Source organism: Spermophilus citellus (genome assembly GCF_964194105.1).
Source record: "Spermophilus citellus genome assembly, chromosome: 1".
Lineage (NCBI taxonomy): Eukaryota > Metazoa > Chordata > Mammalia > Rodentia > Sciuridae > Spermophilus > Spermophilus citellus.
In genome coordinates, this window is record NC_138182.1 from 269,926,958 (window position 1) to 269,953,088 (window position 26,131).

General features: G+C 40.6%; 1 protein-coding gene across 3 annotated transcripts in view; it reads left to right on the forward strand.

Moving 5' to 3' along the window:
- Positions 1–1,738: 1,738 nt before the first annotated feature.
- The window catches only part of EGFLAM (EGF like, fibronectin type III and laminin G domains), a 175,418-nt gene continuing 151,025 nt past the window's right edge, over positions 1,739–26,131 (forward strand). The window contains exons 1-2 of one of the 3 annotated variants that reach the window (XM_081283692.1): positions 1,739–1,757; positions 2,369–2,479. In XM_081283692.1, coding sequence (XP_081139818.1) covers positions 2,383–2,479 — 97 coding nt within the window. In that variant the 5' untranslated portion in view covers positions 1,739–1,757; positions 2,369–2,382. Of the gene's footprint in view, positions 1,758–1,820; positions 2,480–26,131 lie in introns of those variants that run through there. The other 2 variants (XM_081283694.1, XM_081283693.1) reach the window with 2 other exon arrangements.

Genomic DNA, 26,131 nt, shown 5'->3' on the forward strand with positions numbered 1-26,131 from the left:
TTATTTATTCCAGCCCATTCATTTTACTGAGACACATTTTAGGCAGAGCCTAGGATTAAATACCCAAGTCCCTTGCTGGGTCTGCTCACCACCTGGTATTCTTAACAGTCTCTGACTCTGGAAGCAGACCAGCTGGATTCAGTCACAGCTTTGCCGCTTGTGAGCTGGATGACTGTGGGCAAGTTACTTAAACTTTAATGCTCATCTTTCAAATGGGGTTGATACCAACAACCAAGTATGGTTGTTATGGGGATTACAAATCACTTCAAGATCTGGTGCAGAGAAAATGTTATATAAATGCCAACCATAATATTAATGATTATTGATACTTCCAATTTCTGCAACAAGGAGAATCATTTTAAGTGGGAAAGAACACAACCAATGTGGGAGGAGTCTGCATTGCAATAGGCAAGTGCCACATGAGGTCTGATATAAGAAATTGCTTTCTCATGAAGAGAGCTGTCCAATAATTTTTGACTGGTGGTAGGTAAGCATTCTTAGGCACAGGTGAATTCAAACAGAGGTGACATGACCTGCCAAGGAAGCTGAAAGCTGATTCCTGGGTAGAGTAGAGGCAGGGTTCAGGTAACCTCTAGGGGGTCTCTGATAATTCTAATGAATCCAATGAATTTAGGATGGATTCTATGACCTTCTACACTGGCAGCCCTGGGGTCACTGCATCGTCCAGTTTCCCTGCCTAGTTTCTTCTTGGAACTGAAGAGCACAGTTTAGTCTGGACTCTCCTGCATCAATTCTATGCAAAGAGACAAACTTTGGTGTCACAGCTAAGACTTCCAAATACTCAAGTTGGAGTGGACTTTGAATTTATTTGTGGGCCGTGGCACACTGAAAAGGCTAGCAGAGAAGGGAACAAAACCTAGTGTTGCTAACAAGATTAGGCTCATTGCAAGCCTTCTAGCCATGGGATACTTCATTCCTAAGAGTAGAAATCTCCCTAGGGAGGAGAACCTCAGTTAACAACGTCTGTTTCCTCTGTACCAATGGCAGGTTAACAAGGGCGAGGACACCAGTAGAGCCTTGGCTGTGCTGCCGGGTGGGGCGGGACCGCACCTGATCTTCTCTGCCTACAACCGCAGTCTCCCTCTGCGGGGCACTTCCTGGAGCCTTTGATCTTTCCCCAGGAACTGGCAAGGGCCGCTTTCCCCTTGTAGTTTTTTTCTCTTGGTTTATTTATTCTATCTCTTTTCTCTTCACTGATAGGAGGTCAGAATGCAAGTATGCAATAGATCTTGTGTACCCAGTCTCCCCTCTCGGGTCAGTACTGCGAAACTGCAAAAGGCGCACTTCAATGAGTCCTGGGGCAGCAAATCTAGAGGAGGGGAAGGGGTCTTTCTCCTTCCCGGGAGCCAAGCCTGAAACCAGGATCCCGGGATCAGTGACCACGACCCGGCTCGGGTACCCAACCTCAGCCGGGCCAGCGAGTGCGCCCTTGCGGGGGCTGAGCATGCGTCTCTATCCAGGATTACCCTGGAGTTTTATCTCCTCCCTTGGAGGGTCTCAAGTTGCCAACCCTGCTGTGAGGGCACCCTGCTCCCCTGCGCGGGGCCCTAATCTCCACCCGGCGTTTCCGTCTGAGAGGCCGGGCCCCAGCTCTCCATCTGCGCATCTTAAATCCCATTTATCTTCTTAGAGCCGAGACCTTGCTGCCCCGCCTCCTCCCCCTCTTCTCCACTTGCAAATCACCCCGCCACTCTCATTCCCTCAAGTGCCCTGGACCAGCACGATCAACCTTTGAGGTGGGAAAAGTCGCTAAACTGGGTGGAAGCGACCTAGAGGGCGCGGCCGGAGGAGGGTCCAGCCAGGGAAGGGGGAGGCGCCCCGAGTTCGGGGTCCGGACCGCGGCAGAGGGTCCTAGACTTGTCATTCTCTAACTCTTGCCCTTGTGGCTCCAGTGGTTGAAGTCGGCCTTTCTGCACCCCCAATCTAAGTGGCTAGAGGGGAAGGGCTGAGCTGGGGGCAGCTAGAGAGGGGGTGAGGGGCGGGCTGTCTGCACCCGAGGTGGGCGAGGAGTGAATTGTTTCAAGGCCTGCCCCGTCTCACTTCCACTCGATTGTAATTCCATCCCGGGGCGGGTCGACCTTCCCTCCCACTGGCGGCCAGTCTGTCCCTCCCATCGGCCTCCGTCGTCCCCCCTCTGCTTCCCCAAGCCCTGCTGCTCAAGCCGGCTTCACTCTCGCACGCCGACCTCCTGGCTGCTCTCCGGTTCCTTGGGCTCCCCGGTGGACTCCTCTGTGGTTGCTGGTCTCCCGCCTCCTCACCCCTGCCAAGGGATCGCGGGTCCGCGTACCCAAGTCCCCCAGGAGACGCCCTTTTCCCTGAGCGTCTGGGACTTGGTGAAACTTTGCAGGCGCTGGCGGAGAAATGGATTCAATCCGAGGCGTCTTGCTCGGGTTCTTGCTCCTGGCTTCCAGCATCCGACCCGGCGCTCTGTCGCTTAGAGCTGCTCTTCGAAAACCAGGTAATTCACACAGTCCGCCCAGGGGCACTATGACCCGAGCACTCCAGTCCTGGCGCTTGGCGAGGACGCAAAGCCCGCAACGCACAGCCTTTCTGTCCCCTGTCTAGCGCCAGTTTATCGGGCTTCAGCTCTGCCCGCGGCTAAGCAGACAGGAGCCTCGCCCTCCCCCTAGCCCAGGCGGTTCCAGGGATATTTGTTTGTTTAAAGAAATGATCTATTTTCCAGATCCAGGAGAGGTGGTGGGCTCTGTATTTGACCACAGAGACCTAAGAGTTGGGGTAGCGATCATGCTGTATCAATTAGAGGATTGCGACTGTGCAGAGTCAAACAGCTCCTCCTGGGTCTCTAAACATCTTATTGAATTCATATTGCCTAGAGCCCAGCCATTTCCTGTTAAGTGTCTGAAGGTTTGCCTGGAGTGCCCCTGCACATCTCCGGTCCTGCCCACGCACTATGTAGGGATGCGCACTTTGCAGTTTGGATCCTCTATCGCCCTGGGGCTGTTTGTGCAGAAAGGAGCGCTCAGTGGGTTAATTTGATCCTGTTTTGAACTCCTGTCTTTGCTCTGGTGTTTCAACAAAGATGTATGCATTGTAGGCTATCACAAAGGACTGGGGAGAAGGAGAAATCACAATAGCTTGCATTTCCTCAAGTTATATTGGTAAAAAAGTCTTTATGTATGTTTATCTACTTCAATTTTGCCTGTGTTTTGAGATTATTCACAGTAGAACATTCTAAACAATAAAGTTTTAAGCATTGTTTCTGAATAACGATTTTCATTCTTCTTTGCTAGGACCATATTTAGAAATCTGAAAAAAAAATCTGTTTTTTCTTAGCTTACTTGGTAAACGAGGTTGTCTTATGGGATTAATTATATCTTATGAACAATGGAAAACAATATAACTTTATTTGAATGCAGTCTGCAAAACTCAAAGAAAGTGCAGTTTATCTTCACAAATGTTTCTGCAAGAAAGAGGCAAACCAGGGAAAATTTAGCAGAGGGCAAAGAAAATAATCCTCGCAGGTTCCCTTTTGGCTGCTTAAATGTTTTCACTGCACAAGGATCTATCTGAAACGATGTGACTTGCCTCACAGCTCTGGGAGAGTCCTGTCTTCAGGGTGTATCTGTGGTCGCTTGTGCTTGGCTACCTGCCTTAGGATCATTATCATATTCTGCACCAGGCTTAAATTATGAGCTATTCCATTTCCACACGGTGCAATTCATTTTGGAGATAACAGCAACAGTCCAATGTAGTATTATATTAAATTGTTTTTCTTCCTGCATGCCCATATACACACTTCATGTATTTCAAAAAAAGGCCTTCTTTCTAACTTTCCTCCACAAGAGAACCACATCACCATCAAATCTGCAGGTTTGTACACAAAAAACCATCTAGTCACAATTTTTTAACAATACAAAGTTGTATTTCTAACTCTGGTGTTTACAGTGTTCTTTTAAGAATAGATTTCAGTTCACGTAACTAGAATTCTAAAATATTTTACAAAAGACTGGTGTATAAATTGCACATATGGCTCACACTATTTTTCTTCCTTTCTTTCTACCTTGTTCATTAAGGGTCTCCTTCTGATATTTATGCCACAGATCTATTGACCTCTGGTTTTACTTGAAGCATAGATGGGTTTTGATAGTGGAAACTTTGCCTTTTGAGTATTGTTGGCATATTAAATACATCAAATTCAAGGTAGAAGGTGTGTTTAGACTAAGTTCAGCCCAGAAGAATTTTCTTATTACTTTATAATTTCATCCAGACAGTGACTTTCAGGTTGGAAAGCTGCTGAGATTAAAATGACAGCTTCTTCATAAACTTCAGGGAAAATTTTCCTCCTAGGCTCATTTACATCCCTTGGAAAGACTAGTTTTTGATCCGGAAAATTGGTCCAGATTAAAAACTGAATGTGCCCTGCTTGGTTGTAATGTGAACAGCAATGAGCTAATTTATAATCTTCCCCAGACACCAGTAAACCCTGCTGGTACCCCTATGGGAGCATCTCTGTACCTTGATGCCTCCATAGAAATTGATCTATGTGTTGTGCATTGGAGGTAGGTGGCCACAGTGCCAGCATTCCAGAGCAGTCCTGTTTTGTTTGGAGAGCCTGCCCTATCTTTCCAGGTTGCTAAATCTACTTTTGATAAGTGTTGCTTTGTTGGAGAAGTCTTATATTCACATTAACCCGAAAATTCTCCATCCCCACCCATCTTTGGTGAGAAAAAAAGCAGATAGCAGCTTTTGGTACAAACACCCTTTCCCTCCACCCCAAGACAGTACATCTTCTGGTACTGAACATAAGTAAATAAATCCCTACATGTGCTATGACTCACAAGAAATGGCAGTTTTGAAAGTAAGTCAAATGAAACAATAATAACTAACACTAATCAAGTGCTTGTTGCATTGTTTTGAGAATGTGACATACACTGATTTCTTTAGTCGACCTCATAGCCCTGGGAGATGGGTATTATCATCCCTGCTTTACTGAAGGAAAATTGTGGCTTAGAGAGGTTAAATATCTCACCCAAGGCCATAAGACTAGTCAGTGGTAGAATAGGAATTTAGGCTTTGGTATTCAGGGTCAGAAACTGAATTTAGAGCATCTCTGTTCAGAGAGGTTTGTAGATTATTTTGTAGAGTGTCTTCTTCCAGGCTGCAGATGGGCACTCCCAAGGTACAGTGCCCTGGAGCCCAGGTCAAGGACATTATCTCTTTTTGTGTGTGTGTGTGTGTGTGTGTGTGTGTGTTGGGGGTGGGGAGTGACTGAGTTGCTCTTAAATAAACATTTGCACATGGAACATTGCCAGGCCTCCAAAGGTGTGCAATGTGGTACTGATGTGCGGTTTTAGAAGCCACTGGCTACCAACCTGATCCTTAAGGATCAGAAGGGTAGCCCTACAGGGTGATGACCAGCAGCTTGCTTTTCTTGTTGAACTCCTGTGACTGCACACTGGTTGATGTCATTAGGCCTGCTCAGATCTCCATGCTGTAGGTAGGGTATAGATGTGCTGTCTCTCCACAAGGTTCTGACAGTGCAGTTCTTAGGGCTGGTCCTGCTCACAAGGCCTAGAGGGTCCACTAGAGTACCTGGGAGCCCTTGGAAAATTGGGAGGGCAGAAGGCTCTAAGTCTATACCATCACCATGATGTCTTTCCCCCAGGTCTTCATAGTGTAGAAACTCCATTTGTTGGAAAGCCATTCATTCCTTTTCAGACACAAATTCAAATCCAAGACCTGGAAGTAAGTGGATAAACCCTCATTTTGTAAGTGGGCTGAGGGGCATTTTGTGTCTTGCTTGAGTACAATTAGAAGCTGAACAGGGACTAATGCCTAAACCCCACTCTGCTGGTGGTCTCTAGTGTAGTGCTTCTCCCTTACCCTGAGTCCCACCAGTAAGTGCAAGGGTAGTGTGGCATTTGTGGAGCAGAAGGAAGGGAAGAAGAAATTCAGACACCTGCTGGAACCAGCACTCAATAAGCCATCTATATTCCCACAAGCAGATCGGAAACTCTTGTCTTTATTATCATCTTTTTTGGGGGGGAGGGTTAGATTTATAGTTGTATAATTTACATCTGGTAAAATTCATCCTTTTCAGGTATACAGTTTGATGAATTCCTACAAACATACACAGTAATGTAACCACCACCATAATAAAAATATATAGAACATTTCCATCACTTGAAAATATTCCCTTGTGTTCATTTCTAGAAAATCTACTCCCTCCCAGACCCTGGAAACCAGGGATCGATTTCTGTCCCTGTGGTTTTGCCTCTTCAGAATGTCATGTGTGGTATTTCCCTTGTTTCACTTGGCATAATGCTTTGAAGATGCATCAGTGTCATTGCCCGTAGGTAGTTTGTTCCTTTTCTATTACTCAGTTTAACTTTTCTCTAGCAAATGAGTCATGAACTGCTCCATGCTATTATTAATAAAGCTGCTACACACCTGAAAGTCACATACTAGTCTTTGGGTGAATATGTTTTCATTACTTTTGGAAAAATAAGCAGGAGTAGCATCATAGCACCAGGTGTATGTAAAACTTGATAAGAAAACATCAAACTGTTTTCCAGAGTGGCTGTATCATTTTCTATTCCTATTCATTTTCTATTTCTATTCTGAATCTTCAATAGCGCTTAGTTGTTTTTTTTTCAGTTTTACTTGTGCTATTTCTAATAGATGCATATTGAGATCACAGTTTTAATTTGTATTTCCTTAACGACTAATCATATTGAACATTTTCTTCATATACGCATTTGCCATCCAAGTGTCCTTTGGTGAAATGAGTGTTCCGATCAAGAAAAAAAAATTAATGTAATTTTTCTTTTTGAGAAGGGATCTCCCTGTGTTACCTCAAACTTGCAATCTTCATGCCTCAACCTCCCAAGTAGCTGGATTACGGGTGTGGACCACTGCACCTTGTCTGTGTTCAAATCTTTTGCTGACTTTTTAAAACTGTCAGATGTTTGTTTTCTTATTATTGAATTCTGAGTGTTCTTTGTATATTCTGTATGCGGGTCCTTTATCAGCTATATGTTTTGTAACTATCAGCTTCTAGTATATGGTTTGTCTTTTTATTTTCTTTATGTTACCTTTCAGAAAGATTTGAATTTTGATAAAGTCCAATTTACTACTTTTTAAATGGCTCATACTCTTTTTTGGAAGCTTAAGCCAGGGTTACCAAGATGTTTCCCTGTGTTTTATTCTAGAAGTTTTTTAGATTTTTCTATTTAGGTTCATGACTCATTTTGAGTTAATTTTTACACAAGGTTTGAGAAGTAAGTCATGCTTAATTTTCTTGTGGGTGAATGCATCAGCATTATTTGCTAAACCCTGCTTGTCACTGAGCACAGCGTCTCTGGCTTAAAAGGCTTCTGTGACTGCACACAGGTTGGTGTCATTAGGCCTGCTCAGATATCCATGCGGTAGGTAGGGTATAGATCTGCTGTCTCTCCACAATGTTCTGACAGTGAAGTTCTTAGGGCTGGTCCCGCCCTGGCAAGTTTGAGGCTGGTGCCAAGAGCTCAGGACAGGGTGCTGGGAGTCAGGGGTTGCAGGGTTAAAGGCCAGTGCTTCCACCTCTGTGGCTTTATTTATTTAAAAAAACTCAAGGCATTGGTTAATTCGCGGGCACAGGGAGAGGGCTTGCAGAATGCACATGGATACCACTTTCCTCCTGTCTGTCCAGTTTGCCTGAGGTCCCAGGATCAGTGGGAGACTTGAAAGTTATGGTTCAGAGTTCAGAGTTCACAATTTCCCCCAGATAATCTGAAGGTCCATACTCATTTTTAGGAAGACACATCATTGCACCAGGTGTATGTAACACTTGATAAGAAAACATCAAACTGTTTTCCAGAGTGGCTGTATCATTTTCTATTCCTATTCATTTTCTATTTCTATTCTGAATCTTCAATCTTTTCCATTCCACATCCTCAGTGTTGCTCTACCCACATAACTGTATTAATATAAGGATCTAGGGAAACTTGGAACAAACAAAGCAAGAGGCTAGAGAGGAGAGTTAGCTCATGGGCAGTAGAACTTGTTGGTTGATGGAGGAGAGCACATGCACTTGTGGGGGTTTTCTGCTGCGGCTAGTATGAAGTTGGTTTTCCCAGTGTCACCTCTGTCAACCTGGAATTTATGAGACTCATTACTGTCTCACATATAGGTCTCATCCAAGCCAAGCCCCCTTTCCAAAGAAAATCCACTGACTCTTCACTGCATTAGCCCCGCTTCCTCCGATTACTTTCTACATCCTGTCTGATCCCTATATAAAGCACCTCTCTCCGTCTTTTTTCTGTGTTTTTCCTATGATTCTCTGTGAGATGAAGGGGCAGAGAAGTCAAGATCAATGATAAATGTAGTTTCACACTAGGCAGTACTTGTTTCTCAAGGAAAAATGATTTGGCCAGAAAGTAACTGAAGTGTTTGTTTGTTTTTTTTTTTGTTGTTGTTGTTGTTGTTTGTTTTTTTCCTTTTGGTTTCTTACACAGAGCTTTAATAACTTTAGAATTCTTCTGGGAGTAGTCATCCATCTGCTCATGGGTTACTGTAGCCCAAAGATGGTCCAGCGATTCTGAGCTAGATGGATGAAACCCAGGGTTCCAAGTGTCTGAGGCTGAGATGGACGTCAGCTTTCACATAGCTATCCTGTGATACCTTGTATTTCCCCACCTCACTCACCAGGCAAGCAGGACTGTGGTTCTTCCCAACTGACAACATGGCAAGGTGTCTTGATTGCAGTAGAAAACCTTTGGAGCTGATCAAGAGCCTTGCCTCTTGTCTTGCTCACCACACACCAAGCTGTACCTGTTGGAAGTGCATCTGCTATTTCAGGGATAGAAAAGGGGAAAAGGGAAAGAGACGTGGCAGTTTGTAAACTCATCCCCAAACTCAGCCTTGATTCCATTAATTGTGGACCTCCCTTTTGAAGGAGAACACAAAGTGTGGTTTCAACCTCTTGAAATGAGCTGGAAGATATTTGCTTCCTTGCAGAAGCCCTGATCTCACAAGGAGAAAAGGGGCTCAGGTGAAAAGAAACCAAATCAAATAAGATATTTGTCAGTAGAGGGCGTGCTTTCCAGAGAGGGCTTCCAACAGGTGTCAGGCCCCTGGCCAGACACCTTCCTGATAGGTAAGAATTTTTAGAGTGCACCCTGGGTATCTGCCTTTTTAACAATGAGATTTTGGGTGACTTGCCAGTGGTTCAGTCTACACTTTGAGAATTTGGGCTTCACCTGTGCCTCCCCTCCCTTACACCTCCTCCCCAGGTGCTCTTTGCTGCACCTGCAGTCTCTGTTTGGCTCCTTCTCACCACACTGCTACTGCTATCAACAGCATGTGGTTTCCTGTATCTGTAATTTGATAAGACAACCCTGTGTTTAGACTCTCGGTGGGTTTTTTGGAGGCTGGATTTGGGATGTGTGGTTTTCTTAAGGTACATGAATGACATCTTGTCGGAATCAGGTTCTCCTCGCCCTCATTCCCACACGTTCATTGAGAGATGGCTCCACAAGGGGGGAAACCCACAGCAGCCTTAACAAAAAGCCTTGCCTATTTTATAAAATCAATCCCTGTCCTTCCTTTATCTCTTGCCTTTACAAAGTTTGTTCTTTCTGCCTCCAGTGGCTGGTTTTCCTGGCTGAGCAGGAAAGCTCTGGTGGGAACACACGTTTTGATATTCAACAAATTTGGATTCAAGTTCTGGCACTGTTTTACATGAGTTACTTGCTGGCATTGGGCAAATTATATAAGCTCAGTAAGCCTCAGTTTCTTCATCCATAAAAATTGGTTAATGAGAGAACTTACCATAAAGGCTTGCTCAGAAGACTAAGAAAGTGCATGAACCAAGGCAAAAGGATTAGAAGACTGAAGTTTGAAGGCACTATTGAAGAAACTTGGATTTTTTAATCTGGGTAAGAAAAAATAAAAAAAAACCTTACAGGATAAATATATTTGCAGGTATCCTAAGTAACAAATACAAACATTGATGATTACATGTACTTTTATCCTTTTCTATACATGTAATGTGTGATTGCATGTGATTTAATTTGTATTGAGTTGTAATTTTTTTTTTGTATAAATTAGTTTACAAATCAGAAAGACTATCTGCCTGGGTGTGTTAGTTTGGAAAATGAAGCTGCAAAGTATGTGGATTCCCCTTGAATGGTTTTCCTTTGTGAAACGGTAACCCTCAGGTTGATGGGCGATGTTTTCCTGGTAACTGTTTTGGGCAAAGTTTTACAGGATGGAGGTGGAGGGGGGCAGCTGTTCCAAAAAGAAAGTTATCCAGACTGATCTGTGATTTGGAGTCAGCAAATGTTTACGTGAATCTAGAGAGCTAGGAAGTAGCTCAGATCTTGCTCAGTGACCAGGAGGTCAGAGTAACTCATGAGCCACTACCAGTAACCTAAAAAGATAGACCAGGCTCAATCCACTTCCTGTTAATTATTCTTATATTTTCTCAGCTATATGGAGTCCCCACTTACCCTAGATAACTCCATTAGCTTATTTTAAGAATCAAAGGAAATAAAGTTTCAAACTAGTGCTTTGAAAGAACTCAAGTGTTACATAAGATATTACAGGTTGAAAATCTGAAACCCAGAATTGTCCAAAATCCAAAACTTTTTGAGCTTTCACATCATTCCACAAGTAGGAAATTCCATAGCTTACCTTAGGTGTGAAACTGGTTTTGTGCACAAATTACAAAACAATAGTGCATAAAATTACTTTTAGATTATAGTATAAAGTGTATATGAATTTCATGTTTAGACTTAGGTTCCATTTACAGGATATTTCAGTACATATATGCACATATTCTGAAGTCTGAAAAAATTTAAATTTGGAACCACCTAGGCATTTTGGATAAAGGATGCCCAGCCTATATTATCTAACAATAATCACAGTAATTATTATTACCATAACCAACCAGACCAACCAAGGATGTATTTTCTGATGCTTTGATCTCAATTCCAAGTCTCTTCCTTCTCTATTCCCCTAAAGACACTTGATGTCTCATTCTTTTTCTGACTCTGCAAATCCTGAGCAATTTAAATTTTAACACTTGTGTTTGCTGACAGGGAACCCAAAAATCCCAAATCAAATTTAATCCAATGTTAATGCTATTTATTTTTCCTGGTGCAATAGGTTTATATTAGCCATTTAACAGTTTATATTGTGCAAAAGGAGTCGTATCAGCAGGCACTTTGGTATAACATCTGGGCAGTTGGGAACATAATACTTAAATATAACCTGCGTTTAAAGCCTTCCTTGGACAGATGGCTAATTTTATTGATCTAATCTTACACTTAAGAATAGTCCCATGATCCTTTGCTTGTGATTCTTAGAGTGAGCAGAGAAATAAATAAAATGGGTGGCAGCTGTGAATTAGTTGCCTGTTATATTGTCTGTGATTTATTTTTTAGATAGTTCAATATAAACAGTAGCAGTATGAATTACTTTAATCTCTATCCTAGGGGAGCTTAGTTAATGCTTGAAGTAATCCAGGTTAGAAGACAGCACTCTACCATGAGAGTTCACATCTATTTTCTTATGTTGGTGACGGTGCCATACCACTGGTTAAATATTTGAAACTTTACTAGTGCCCTAGGCGGAAACCCACACTGCAGAACTGCTTGGTTATTATTTGAAGAAACTTATAATCCATTCTCAAAGGTGGCTGCAAAAAATACTTTGAATGATGTTATCAAAAACTCACAAAAACTCAGAAACTATCAAAAAATTTTTGCTAATTTGTTAATTAGCATAAATTTTGCTAGATATAAGGCCCATGTAAAAGGAGAGTCATTTTCCTGGCCCCCTAGATGGTTTGCTGATGCTGCTGTTACAATGTTACTGTATCTGCCTTAATAGATATAGGCAGGTGTTTGCATTAATCGAAATAATTAACACTATGTGCTGTGATGAGAAACTCCAAATTTTGGTGGCTTCATACAAAATTTATTTTTCATTTATTCCAAGTCCAGCGTGTTATTTCTGGTTGACTGGCTCTTCTTGGCTGCCATCCTCTAAAGGGTGATGTAAAGACCTGAGTTATTCTGTCTTTAATACCTCCATATTATAAAGACATCATCTTCAAAATGGATCCCCAGGGCCGGGGCTGTAGCTCAGTGGCAGAGCACTTGCCTAGCATGTGTGAGGCACTGGGTTTGATCCTTAGCACCACATAAAAATAAAGAAATAAAATAAAGGCATTCTGTCCATCTACAACTATAAAAAAAATGGATCTCCAAGATAAAGAGAAAGGTTTTCATGAGAGATTTTATGTACTGCATCAGACCCCGGTCACATGGGCCCCAACCAAACTGTAAGGGTTCTGGAGAAGACTGTGTGCTGTGTACAAAGGAAGGAAATGAACCAGATGTGGTGGGTGGTCTCTGCTGTACTACCGTGGAATTCCTAAAATGGCAAAGAAGAGATGTTACCAAATTTGCAAGAGAAGCTCCTATGATAGTTTTTGTGTCTTTTGCCTGTGGATGTTGGTATAGGTGGCAGAATTTGGCCTGAAATTTGCTTTAATTGTAGTGTACAACCTGGCTGAAAAGCAAATTATTATCTGTATTAGTCTGCTTTCTGTTACTACAGCAAAATGCCTGAGTCTGGGTATGATAAAGAGATTGTTTTTGCTCTCAGTTTAGGTCCAATGATCATAGGGCTGCACCTGGTGATGACCGTGCTAGCAGAGTCCAAGGGGTGCAGAGCATGTCATGGTCAGAGAGAAGGAGCATGTGCATGTGTATGTTTCTCTCCCCTGGCCTTTTTTTTTTTTTTTTTTTTGAACCGGGGATTGAACCAGAGGTCGGTCCTTTGCCACCAAGCCATGTTGCATGGCCCTTTTTGTTTTTGAGACAGGGTCTCACTAAACTGCTTATGGCTTTGCGAAGTTGCTGAGGCTGCTCCCAAACTTGCAATTCCTCCTGCCTCAACCTCCCAAGTTACTGAGATTATAGGTATGAACACTGTGCCTGGCTCACTTCCTCTTTTTGTAAGTCTTCAATCATGGGGGCTGCACCCTGATGACCTTATCTAATCCTACTCACCTCCCTGGACCTCATTTCTAAACACCATAGTCAGATTTAAGTTTCCACTTTCTTAATACCTCACAATGGGGATTAAATTTCAATATATGAACCCTTACTGGATACATTCAAAGCACACACAGGGCATATCAGTTACCATATATCTATTTGTTGGAGGCCAGCTAATTTAATGAAAGAACCTAAAAACTAAGCAGTTAAATTGACTTAGGTTGATTTTTCAATAGGGTCCCAAAAGGGTGGCTAAGTTAACATATGCTAGATGTTGCTACATGTTTTCTACGTTTTACAAAAAAAGTAGAACTCTTTAAAAAAAGTAACACAACTACCTAGCAGATTAAATAGAGTGAATTTCTAAGGCATATCAAGTAATCCAATTTTTTAGAAGCTCCTTCAATTTGTGTTCTGTAACAAAAGGACTATACACTATAGAAAATTCTATACGTGGTAGAAAAATTCAATCAGTGAGAGATGCTTCTTAAAATATAAAAATCAGTTTTTAGACACCACAGCCTGATCTGATGAGAAATAAAGATGTTGTGGATGTTTCCCAACAAAAATCATTTGGTACATTTGGTTGATCTCATTTGATTTTTGTAATTCTTGCCCCACCAGGAAGTTAGGGCATAAAGCTACCATAAGGAAATAGGCTTAGGCAGCATGTGAACCTGGGTTGACCGCCCCCTCGCTCTTGTTGCTTCCTGTCCACCCAGAGATGTTGCTACAGCTAATGGGTGAGCTAATCGATAAACTCATCTCAGAGTGGCTGGGTCCCTCTGCAGTCCGGAAGGACATTGCCAATGAAACATTCTCCTCATCCAGCCTTCAACTGGAGAGGCTCTTGTATGTCATGGGACACTCTGTGGAATGACCCAGGGCTGCTTTCAGTCGTGCTTCAGGCTATTTGATGCACAGAGAAAGTGCTGGTTTTGCAAAAGACCTGATGACTACGGGGCTGTTTCCAAACCAGCAGCAGCTGTCCCAGCTGGGGGATATCCCCTGAATCCTCCCAGGTGTCTCCTAGAGAAGAACATTTCTGGGGTCTCAGGGACCCCCCAGATGACAGAGCCTGGCTTTGAAGCCTTTCATTCCTTCACTACCCAGTCATCTTCATGGGTAGCAAATGACACTTGCTAGACCTTCAATATTTCAAGGCTTACCATTCCCATCTCAAGGCTTTCTGTTAGTTTCTCAAACATTTGATATTCTGGGAGTTTCTAATCGGCGTAGTTAAATAAATAAACCGCTAGGTTTCAAGAAGAAGCATTCATTTAATAGCTATTTGAAAGTAATTGACAGGCTTAGTCACATCCGACATGGGGAACATGGATCCCTTCATCTTGGAGGAATAGTAACGAGACTCCAACAGGCAACCCTAGGTTTGAATTCTAGCGTCAACATTTATTGTTGTCTGATGCCAGATGTAGTAATTCATCTCTATATTCTTGAGATTACTTTTCTGACACTTAAGGTTCATAATATCTACAACAAGGGCTTTGTGTGATTTATTTAAATACACCTACAAATATCCCTTAACATTTGGTATACAATGGGCACTCTAAAGTTAGTGCACATTAATTAGATTGATTACAGTTTATAATTATATAGTGTAATTTTTTCACATTTGATATAACTTCAGATTTTGAAGACATTGGCAAAAATGTATAATTGAAATTAGGTATCTGACAAAACATGAACAAAAACATTTCATTTCCTTAATTTTATAGTACAGATTGTTGAAGTTTATATCCCCAAATAATGACAGCAAAGTTCGTGACATTGTTGAAAGCCCTGGAGTCAGATTCAAGTTTAATAAAAATAGCCAATGTTTGTTTTGGGCTTTGTACAAAATCAAGGGAAAAAAAACACCAAGCCACTGTAGTAGTAAAAACTGTACAATTCCCTACCACAAATGAGGTTATTTGTAGTTGGAATATTTTTTTAAAAGTTAGCTACCTTCTTTACTATTACATTAAGAGAACAAATGTAAAAGTGGCTATTTCTGTGATGTCTGCTTTCTCCCCATTTTGCTTTGACGGTATTCTCTGCCAGAATAATCTTTCCCAAGTGCAGTTCTGATGTGGTCACTCTTGTGTATAATATCCTGGTCTGACTCCCTATAGCCTTCCAAAGTTTAAAGTCCAGCATCTGAGTCCTGTCACAAGATGGCCCCGACTATCTTTCCTGTCTTCTCCACTGAATACACAGGCTGTTTTCCTGCCAAGCTGGATTATCTGTGATTCCACAGGCCTCCTCTCCACTTTCCCAGTGCTGAATGTTATCCACATGTTGATTTGCCCCTTTGGATTATGCTTCCCTCATCCCTTCCCAAGGAAATTCCATGACCTTTCAAAGCTTGACTCAGTTGCCCTCTGGTCTGTGAGCCTTCATCCTCCTCCTAGGCAGAGGCCATCCCTCTCTTCCCCCATTCTGCTTTATGTCATGTTATTGGTGTACCCGACTCATGTCTTCTATTCTTAACTTTGTCAAGAATTGCACCACGGCTTCTCTCCCCCTCGGCCTCTCCTGCAGTGCCTGATGGAGTGCCTGTCTTGCCTGTGATCAGCCCTTCACCAACAGCTGTGGAATGGAAAACAGCAGCCTCATTCTGGGCAAATACATTTTCATCTCGTGTGATTAATTTGGTTCTGCTCCCAGCTCCCAAATTCATTTCCTTCCTTGAGGGCAATACAGAAAAGGTGTCACTTCCACGTGCCGACATTTTTGCTCAACCTATGCAGACATTTGAAAACCCGCGTTGCAATGCGATTCAGAGAACAGAATGCCCGAGGTCAGTCAGCAGCAGTGCATAAGTTGAGTCCCACCTGCATGCTGCCAAGGACTGTTGGAATGGCAGGGTTTTAAGGAGACACTGATGGAGTTCACACTGTGAAATACATCGCCAGTCATACCCAGGGAACAGGTGGGGCTTGATAGGACGTGCCTCAGACCAGCTTTTTATCATGTCTTTGCAGGTTAAGAAGCAAAGGCAGTGCCACTTACTCAGACATCAAAAGACAGTGGCTGAGGAGGGAGTTAAAACAGTCCAATGCTCAATACTCCCTTTTCCCCCATCTGTCTTTAGAACCAAAGGCAAATGAGGCTTGTGTGGGAATGGTATGATTCAGAAGGTCAGGTTGCAGGAGAACTGTCTCCTGAGATGAGTTCTGACTGCAAGGTCAGGAGGAAAACAGTGCCCCAGTTCTTCAACATTCTTCTTCAGTCTGATTGTGCTGACCCTGGCTTGCTTATGAAGATCAATTCTGTAATCCCTGAGAAGGGAAGCAACCAAAAGCAAGAGTGTTTGCAAAGGGTTTTTTCATTTTTTCTTTTTTTTTTTTTAAGACCCAACAAGCCTACTGAAATGAATGCCCCAGGACAGTCCAACTGAAAGAAAACAATCAATGGATCCATTCATCAATTGACTTCTTGATCTATAGAGAAGTCCATGATGATGCACATGTGCACAAATATAGAGTTAAAATAAGTTGGGTTATAATAGCAATCAAAATGAACTATAAAAATGATCTGATGCTGAGCATTAGGAAAATGTATACTGATGTCTGAAATTTACTTTAAAATGCATCAAAAAATAAGTTCATCAACGTATGGAGAGAAGGGTCATTGTTAGATCTATGATAAATTGAGTCTAGTAAAATATTAATGGTTGAACTCAGGTGGTGAATATATACATGAACACTCTAAAATTCTCCCACTTTTCTGTATGTTTCAATATTTTCATGATAAAGTGATGGAAAAGATGCACCAAGTGTTAAGGAAATGAAGGACTCCACATGTTCACCCATGGTGAGTGAGGTCCCAGCGTGTTGTGCTCCGCCCCACATCCTGGTGGACCTCCTCCTTCGTCCTGCTCCTCACTGTGCACTCACTCAGCCTCTGCTCTGCTGTGTGCTCCAATGTCACCACATCCCCCTGCTCCTTGGGTTCAGTCAATGGGGAGCACCAGGAGGAGAGCAGGGGAGAGAATCCAGTGTATCTCTTCCCTGATTTCTCCCTGCTTTGCTGGTAGCTGTTTGTTTCTCTCCAACCACAGGCTCCCAACCCTCTGTGGCTCCTGATTCTGGTTGGTCCGTAACTCCACCTTCTCCACTCTCACTTTTAGCCCCAGGTGTAGTTACAGCATCTTTCTGTTGTGGTCTCTGGTCACATCAGTATCCTTAGCTCTTTATTATAGCTGTTCCTACTTCTGTAAGTAGCCTTTCAATTAAAATCTTTTTAAAATTAAGACAATTTTCTTCCTTCTAAGACCCTAATTGATACCTTTGTTACTACTACTTTGTAATATATGTCCCATTTCTACTATTTTCCTCCTAGGCATACCCATAAGGTCTTGATTTGTGTGTAGCTTGCATTCAGAGCTCTCTGAGGATCAGGTCTGATTAAGCTTAGGGAAGGCTGCTGTAAATTCATGGGGTAACTGGAAGTGTAATAGAAACCTTGATATTTGAGGATGAGCTTATCCTCTGAGCACAGATCTGCTGGCCCATGGATAGGAGAATACTGAGACTGACTTGCTCATGACAGTGTGGTGCTCAGAAATAATTACAGAAGTATCCAGAGCTCTTAATATAAATTCTATAAGTAAGTTCTAGAGATCTCTTGTATAAATTTGTGTCTATAGTCAACTAAAATGTATTTTACACTTAAAAATCTATAAAAAAGGTAGATATTATGCTAAATATCCTCACTATGGTAAAAAAAATAAAAAGAATTAAAAATTGTTCCTGTTACATATATTATATTGTTTTGATTAACACATAAATTAAATAAAAACATAAAATAAGCATCAGATCAGATGTTACCAGATAAAATGCAGGATGCCTACTTGAGTTTAAATTCAGATAAACGATAAATACTTTTGCAATGAAACTTACTGAATCATACAAATACATTTTAGTGTGGGTATATCCAAAATATTGCTTGTGGAAAAAAGTCATTGTTCATCCAAAGTTCAAATTTAACTGGACATTCTGTGTTTCTGCTTGATAAGTCTGGCAACCTAGTAAAAGCATAATCACAGCAATGTATCATATTATTTTCTTAGCCTCAATGTCTTTTGTGCCTGACGATAGTAGCTGGGTCTTTTGAAAAGTTGTGCAGGAAGGAGACTAAGCATGACTGAGAGAAATTTGAATCTGGATTCCATCATTTACCAGAAGGGTGAAAAGTTAGAAAACTAACCTTTCATGTGACTTCCACCTTCCCCCATTGAAATGGGCTTACTACATAAGACTTGCAGATTGATAACTAAAAGTGAAGTCACTATGCTTGATACACTGTAAATGTTAAACAGAATAAAGTTAATTATTGTTCTCTTCACTTAGATAGAAATAATTTAATCAGAAGAAAAATTCTAAGGATCCAGACATCTCTGGACACATGTGGAATGAAGGGAAGACAATTCTTCATCTTTTGAGAAAGTCATTATGACCCCAAACTAACCCCTCATAACTCCAGTGGATTTGAACTAAAGAGAAAAATCACTGTAGTCTGGGACTTTCTTCTACTGTGGTTAGGTTTAGCTGATTTTTATGTTCCTGCTATTTTAAAGACCCTGTTCTGATCTCTTGGCTATAAAATCTTGTACCTTATATTTCATAAGATTAGTAGAGTCGAACATGTTTATTAGTCAAGCTAAAAAGAATTTATTAGGTCATCTCCCATTGTCTTAGAGTGAATTCCCCAGAAACAGAACTCAGAGACAAGGATTTGAATGAGAGTAGTTTATTTGGAAGGTGCAAACAAAATGAGCAAGAGGAGTGGAGGAGTGAGACAGGGAGTCAGAGAGGTTTTGTAATCAAGCCAGTTGTATGTGAGTGGTTAAATTCAAACTCACAGGAGAAAATCTAGAACATGACTCAGTTATCCTACCTGAGGGGCAAGGGAGCTGGAGTGCTTAAACCAATCCTGTTGGTCATTGGGGGAGGGATGCTGGGAGGGTGGGTCCTAATTCCCCAGTACTTCCAGCCTGCTGGACTTATTATAGACAGAGCAGGTTTCTTATCTTCAGAGAAAACTCTCAGGCAAAAAGTTGGAGATGCTGGCAGCTAGAAGTGGGCTGTCCATCTCTGATGTGGTGAAGCCTGAAAGGTTATGGCAGGCACTGGCAGTTCTGTATGCCCGTGATTGACTAATTTTTATATGGACATGCAAACTGGAATGACATTTACCATGTTGGTAGACAAATGTTACCCCATAGGTCTCTCTTATCTGTGGTTTCACTTTACATGGCTTTAGTTACCCATGATCAACCTCAGTCTGAAATTATTAAATGGAAAATTCTAGAAACAAACAATTCATAAGTTTTAGATTATATGCTATTCCTGTGTGATGAAATCTTATACTGTACCACTATATCCTACCTAGGATATAAATCATCCCATTATTCAGTGTTTCCATGCTATATGTGCTACCCACCCATTAGTCACTTAGTGGCTATCTCAGGTTGTTCGTTCACCTATCTCATGTCATAGTGGTTATGTTCAAGCAACTCTTATTTTACTTAATGATGGACACAAGGAGCAAGAGTAGTGATGCTGGCAGTTTTATTAAAGCATATAATTAAAATTATTAAAATTATTCTATCTTATTAGTTATTATTATTAATCTTTTACTATACCTAACTTATAAATTAAACTTATCATAGATATGTAAGATTATGAAAAATATATATATATATATATAGAGAGAGAGAGAAACTATATATGTAGTATTATCTACATTTTTAGGCGTCCACTGGGAGTCCTAGAATATAATCCCCTCAGGTAAGGGGAGGCTATGTATATTGTAGGAAGAAGGCAAAAAATGTTGGGGAATTCCAAATCCTGGATCCCATTTCTCAGTCCTAAACTGCATTGGGATTTTCAGGGGAAAAATATCTATATCACATTAGAAAATACAACCTTTTGATTGAACCACCAGTTTGCCAGTTGCACTGCTTGGGTTTTGGATCTGAGACCCAACAACAACTAAAAAAAAAAAAAAAAAAAAAAAAAAAAAAAAAAAAAAGCATTGCATTCATTTGTGCTGAAAAGGTCCGTAGAAATTGTAGTCTTCATTGTTCATAGTTATGTCCAATAGTTTATAACTTGTTTGTTTGTAGGTCACTGATGGTTGCGACAGGGAAGAATGCATATTTACATTTAAAAGCATGTTTATGCCTTCACAAAACAATATCGATTGCTAACATTCATCTAACATCTGCTGTGTGCTAGACACTGGTAGTACAGCAGAGCCCCCTGAGGCTGGCATCATAATGTTAGCACTGGAAGGCACTTTAGGGGTAACGCTGTGTGGTCTAGGGAAGATGCATCATTTGCCTAAGGTCATGCTGCTAGTTAGGTGGACTTTGCACTAGGACCCAAGTTGTCTGACCTCTGGTCTGACACTCTGTCTGCTAGATCTATCACCTCTATGACTCCATAGTAGAGAGCTGATGTGCAAATTCTATTTTCATTGATTGGTTTTACCTTCCTCTAGAACTTAGTCTTTGCTTTTACGTTTAGAAACTTAAGCCCAGGTTTTCAAGACAGTGTCATGCATGGAGAAACAAATGACTGGTGAAGGGGTTTCCCCTGATCTCCAGTCACATCAGAAACACCTTCACAGTTCCTTCTTCTCAGCTCCAAACTACACGTTTGTGAGAGGCACCAGGCAGGGGGTCAGGTATAGATGGAAAGCACATTTCTAACTATCAAAATTCCCCTCTGGAATTATATTATCCACAGCATACTCTGAAGTGGAGCACCTGTGAAGGGGAAATTTGAATATGACAGTGGATTAGTTAATTACTTGGTCTGCCTCTCCTTGTTGGAGATAACCTTGAGGAATTAATCCACTATGGCAAGATTCCAGAATATTTTTTAAAAACACAGTTATAGCCATACCTTTTAGAGTATCACCTTGCATAACATTGCTCCTTTAGAGGCAAGATTAGCAAACATGTTTTGTAAAGGACTGCAATAAATATTTTATTTAATTTATTTTTATTTGTTGGGTCTCAGTCATAGCTACTCATCTCTGCCATTGTAGAGCAAAAGCAGCCATAGGTTATATGTAAATAAACATGCATGTCATGTTTTAATAAAACTTTATTTACAAAAACAAGGCAGGGGCCAAAGTTGGCCCATGAGCTGTAGTTTAATGACTTCTGATTTAAAGTGCTGGAACTCTATTAGTTCTGAGTTGTCAGATAGCTGCTGTTTCCTTTTGTTTGCTCCCTCAGTAGTCTCATTGGTCAATGACATCATTAATATCCTCTTTCCTGTTGAAACCCTCGTGTTTCCTGACAAATAGCCTGATCCAATTCCTAAACACCAGTGAAGACTTGAATGGTTGTAATGATTAAATGTGTGATGAACAGTAAACCAAGCCTAGGAGAGTTAGCTTGTTGTTGTAATTGTAAATAATCCTGAGAACATAACATCACCCACTAAGCACTGCAATGACTAATACGCAATGACTGACTATATCCACAATACATATAGAAAGTCTTATAGGCTTGATCCATGTCCTAGAACCCCTATTATGCTCATATCTTAAGGTAACAACAATAGCTTAGTTATAAAGAAAAACAGGAATTTATTGTTATCAAGAGTAATTATTTTCATATAATTAAAATAAAAGCTCTCTTATCCAATCCTAGTTTCATTTGTTAGTTAATTGAGAAAGTAAGTTCCACAGATGATTTCCACGATTCTATTACATTTTATTTTCAGGTAAAACTGGCAATGGGAGATGTATTTGGTAATGTTTAGGTGTAGGGCAAATTTTTCCTCCTCCTCCTCCTCCTCCTCCTCCTCCTCCTCCTCTTCTATGAAAGCCCACAAGTAGGAGTTGAGGCATAAATTGCAGCCATAGTTCATGATCTAAGTGCCTTGTGCTTCTTTTAGAGTTGCAGCAATTGTTTTTAGTAATCACTTTTATGGAGTTATTCTAAAGCAGTCACCTTAGTTTTTATTGTTGTACTTTTATTGAATCTATTTACAAAAGAGAAGGTCATCTGTTTCCAACAACAATTAGGAATAATAGGGGTGACTCTGAGTTTTTACCCCATGTATCTGCAGGTGGAACTGAGGGTGAGAGCCAAGGCATGGGCCATCCAGAGTGTGTACCCCAGCCGTCCCAAGCCTTCTGGGCGCATTGGCCATCATCAGTGCCAGGATCAGGAAATGAAGGTTATTGGTTCATTCAGAAAGCAACTAAAGGAGACTTTCTTTTGCCCTCAGTGATTTCCTAAACTGTTTAGGTTTGGTTTGGTTTGTTGAAAATAAATGTCCTGCCTCCTGTTCGCACTCATGTTTTGCTCAGGTAATCTCTCCAGACTAGGATGTACACAAGCTTCTGCCAAGTCCTAATGAAATTGTCAACTAATTTTGTCTTGGTAGAGTTCCAGTCGAGGAAGCCCTCTTCAAAAAGCAAGTCTCCAACCCTCCCTAACGCCTGCATCTTCTCTAATGGAATACACATGAAAAAACTACAGTGATCAGTAAACTCAGGATTTTTTTTTAAAGAATTAAACATTTACATAGCTTTATTACATGACAAGTGTATTTCAAGCACTTCAATATAATAACACTTTTGTTCCTTTTATCATACTTTTGAATCAGGTATTTTCCATGACCATCTTGAAGAGACTGAGGCATAAAGAGGTTACGAGTCACAGGGGTGGGCTTTGAACCAAGACAGGACAGGTGGTGCCTTTCTTAGCCACATCTCCTTTCTGCTTCTGCAGACCTGAAGTTGCTCTACAGAGGGAGGGTTGAAGACATGGTCCAGATGGATACTCTGACACTCACAACTTTCACATTTTACAGTTTTCTCTAATCAGCACAAATGGTAGGTTCTCATCAAATCATTTCAGGAGGTATCAGCCTGGGGGATATAATGTAGGCTCAGCTTTCTTGACAGCCATGGAATATTTTCAGCTGAAAGTGAGATCCTTCCAGGGCATTGGAAGTCCAGAGTGGGCATTTACCAAGCCTCCATAATCCTCAGTATGTTACCCTGAAACATCAGCATACTTATGACTTAAGGATATATTGCCAGAAGAAAACAATAGCATTGCCTTGAGTGTCTGAATTGGGAGTACTTTACCACAAGCAACATCTTGCTACATTTCACACAGATTATAAAAGTGTGAGCAGACATCACTCCTAAATGGTGACTCTGTAGTTATGAAATGAGGACAACGTGTGAACCTGCTCAGACAGTCTTGTCCAATCTAAAGGGACCAAGAAGGGGTTTGAATAAGGCAAACCTGGTAAGAGCCCATTACAGAGCTCTGGTCAAGTCAGGGACTCAATGACTAGTTAAATGATATCCATCAGATTCAGACAAGATACGCCTATGAGGACAATGATAGAAATACAAGAGATTGACAGATGATGATGATGATGATAATGATAGATTGTAGTTTTATAATGCTTCAGACTTTACAAAACACTTTGTCTTTGTTGTCACTATTGCTAGTAGTATTAATAGTCCTAGGTAACATATTTGGAGTTAGATAGGCCTATTTTACAACCTTACCTCTTAGACTTGCCATCTTGGTCATGTTCCTTGATCTTTCTGAGTCTTGATTTTCTTTTTCCATATGTAAAATGGGGGATAAATCATTTACCTTTTGAAGTTTTATGAGTTAAGTCTTATAATACCTATTATGTGTCTGCATGGAACCTAGTTTGCAATCAGTTCAAAACAGATTTTAAAAAATCAGTTCAAAAAAAAAGTATAGATGCAAACAAATTCAGAAATGTTAACAGGGTTGGCAGGAAGACCAGACCCTACATCTCTTGACTCTTACTTAGATCAGTAGTATTTGTGACATTATCTGGAGGCAGGCATACTTATTCTTAATGACTGATAAGGCAAAGGTACCATTCAGTCAAAATGGACACCAAACCAATCAGAAGGAAATGAGTCTGTGCTCTGAGTTGAGACATGGAAGTGGATACCATTCAGGCGCTGAATGGGGGCTATGATAAGTTACTGTGATTTTGCTAATCACTTATTTATGTTTACATATTCATTTATTCATTCAACATTTGTTTATTTAGCAAGTACCATATGCTAGGTATTGTGCTAATTTCTGGGAATAAAGTGAATAAGAAATACAATAATTGTTCCAAACTCATTAATGCTTTGGAAAATTCCAAAGATATAATGGTTCTTCTCAGAAACAGAATTTGCCTATTTTGTAATTTAACTATATTAGATTTAAGTCATATGATTTAAGATTATAGAACTAATTATAAAGCTGAAAGGTACATTATGAATTGCTTTTTCAGTATAATTTCTTATTATAGATCTTTATTAATGTAGTTTAATATAAATGAAAATTCACTGAGCAGGTTAGATGGTCTGCAGATTTCACAAAACTGTTAAAGATAAAAGGGTTTAAATATGTGGTAAGGCTGTTTTATTGTATTACCCAATTTTCTTGACATCTTCCAGCACTTTCAATATAATTAGTAAAATAGCTGTAACTTTGGGGTTATAAAAGAAAGATAGTTTCAAAACTTGAAAATGGAAAAAAAAACACATCTATGGAAAAGAAAGGGTCTCTACTTTGATATTATCTATTATACATATTATTATTCTCATCTTCTGGTCAGATAGAAAGCCTTCACTTCACAATTATACTTTACCTAGAAAAACCAAATGATTTAATAACACTTTATAATATCAAATAGTCTGATTGAATAGTTCACATTTAAGGTCTGAGAGTGGAGTTTTGAGTTCCTGAGGATTTTGTTCACAAGTTGAGAAAATACAGGGTTCTTACAAATTCTTGAAGATAAGTGGTATTTTTAAATTCCACAATGAAGCTCAGGAGAGCTGAAATGCTAATTTTCTCTGGTAAAACACTCTTGGGCTATAATAAAAAAAATAAATGACGTACATTTGTTTTCTTTTCCCCTTTCAAGTTACATAATTCAGTTGTCTAGACAATATTAAATTAACTAAATTGTTGAGCAACCTTCCTCTGGGTTGTGTAGAGCAGATGTGTGTTATTTCTTCAACTGGAGCAGTTGTGGGTGGGAGGAGGCACTGTTCTATAAGGCAGGGGTCCTGGGGACAGGTCCCCACATTCAAGCCCTGTAGCTGGATCTATGATCCCCACATGTGTTATGAAGGTAACTCCGGAGAACCCCCTTGTGGCTCATCTCAGTTTCAATCCTCAATTCCTGCCCTGAGTAGGGAGGGGAAATAGGAAGTCTTCTCTTGCTGACAGGAAGTAGAAGTTCTTTAAATTTACTTCTCATACCCCCATCTTCCTGACCTTCACCCTTACTGTGATTTGCCTTTTTTTGGGGGGGAGGGACCATTTTCCTTCCAGTTTTTCAAGTTTGAGCCCTTGGAGTTGCTTTTCCTTCTTTTTCTTTTATCTTCTACTTGTAGGTTCTTCTTCCTTGGAAACTGTTCTTTTATATCTCTCCCTTGCTTTTCAATTTCCAGGTTTACTTCAGACCCTTTGTACTTCAGGATTGCAATCGACTCCTAACTAGCTTGCTTTCCATCTTCCTTATTCTTACCTGTATGTATTAGTCAGGATGACCTAGCTTATGCTGCAATAACAGACAGCCACAAGATTTGAGTGAGTGGAAATAAAAGTTGCTGATAGTTTATGCTATCTGTACATTAAACTATAAAAGACTGAGCTCTGAAGCATCTTTACTCAGAGACCCAAGTTTCATAACTTAGAATTTTGTCCATTCCTAGTGTAGGGGGAAGAGAAGAACAGGAGAATATCACACCAATAAATGTATGACACAGTAACTTCTATTCACCATTGGCCAGAATCAGTCATATGGCAGAAACATGTAACCCCTCATGTGGGACCAAGTGCAGAAATTGATTTGGGAAACATTAGAGGGTTCTACCATTCCATCCTACAATGAAGGCCAGGAATCTACAAAAAATAGGGTCCCTTAAGCAAAGCTATGGTAGTCTCCTCAAAGCATGCCTTTACTTAAAATTTTTCCAGAAATTACTACTCTACAGATAGTTAGATCTTGGAATTCTAGGTATTGAAGAGCCATTATTTGTGAAGCACTTAATTACTATGT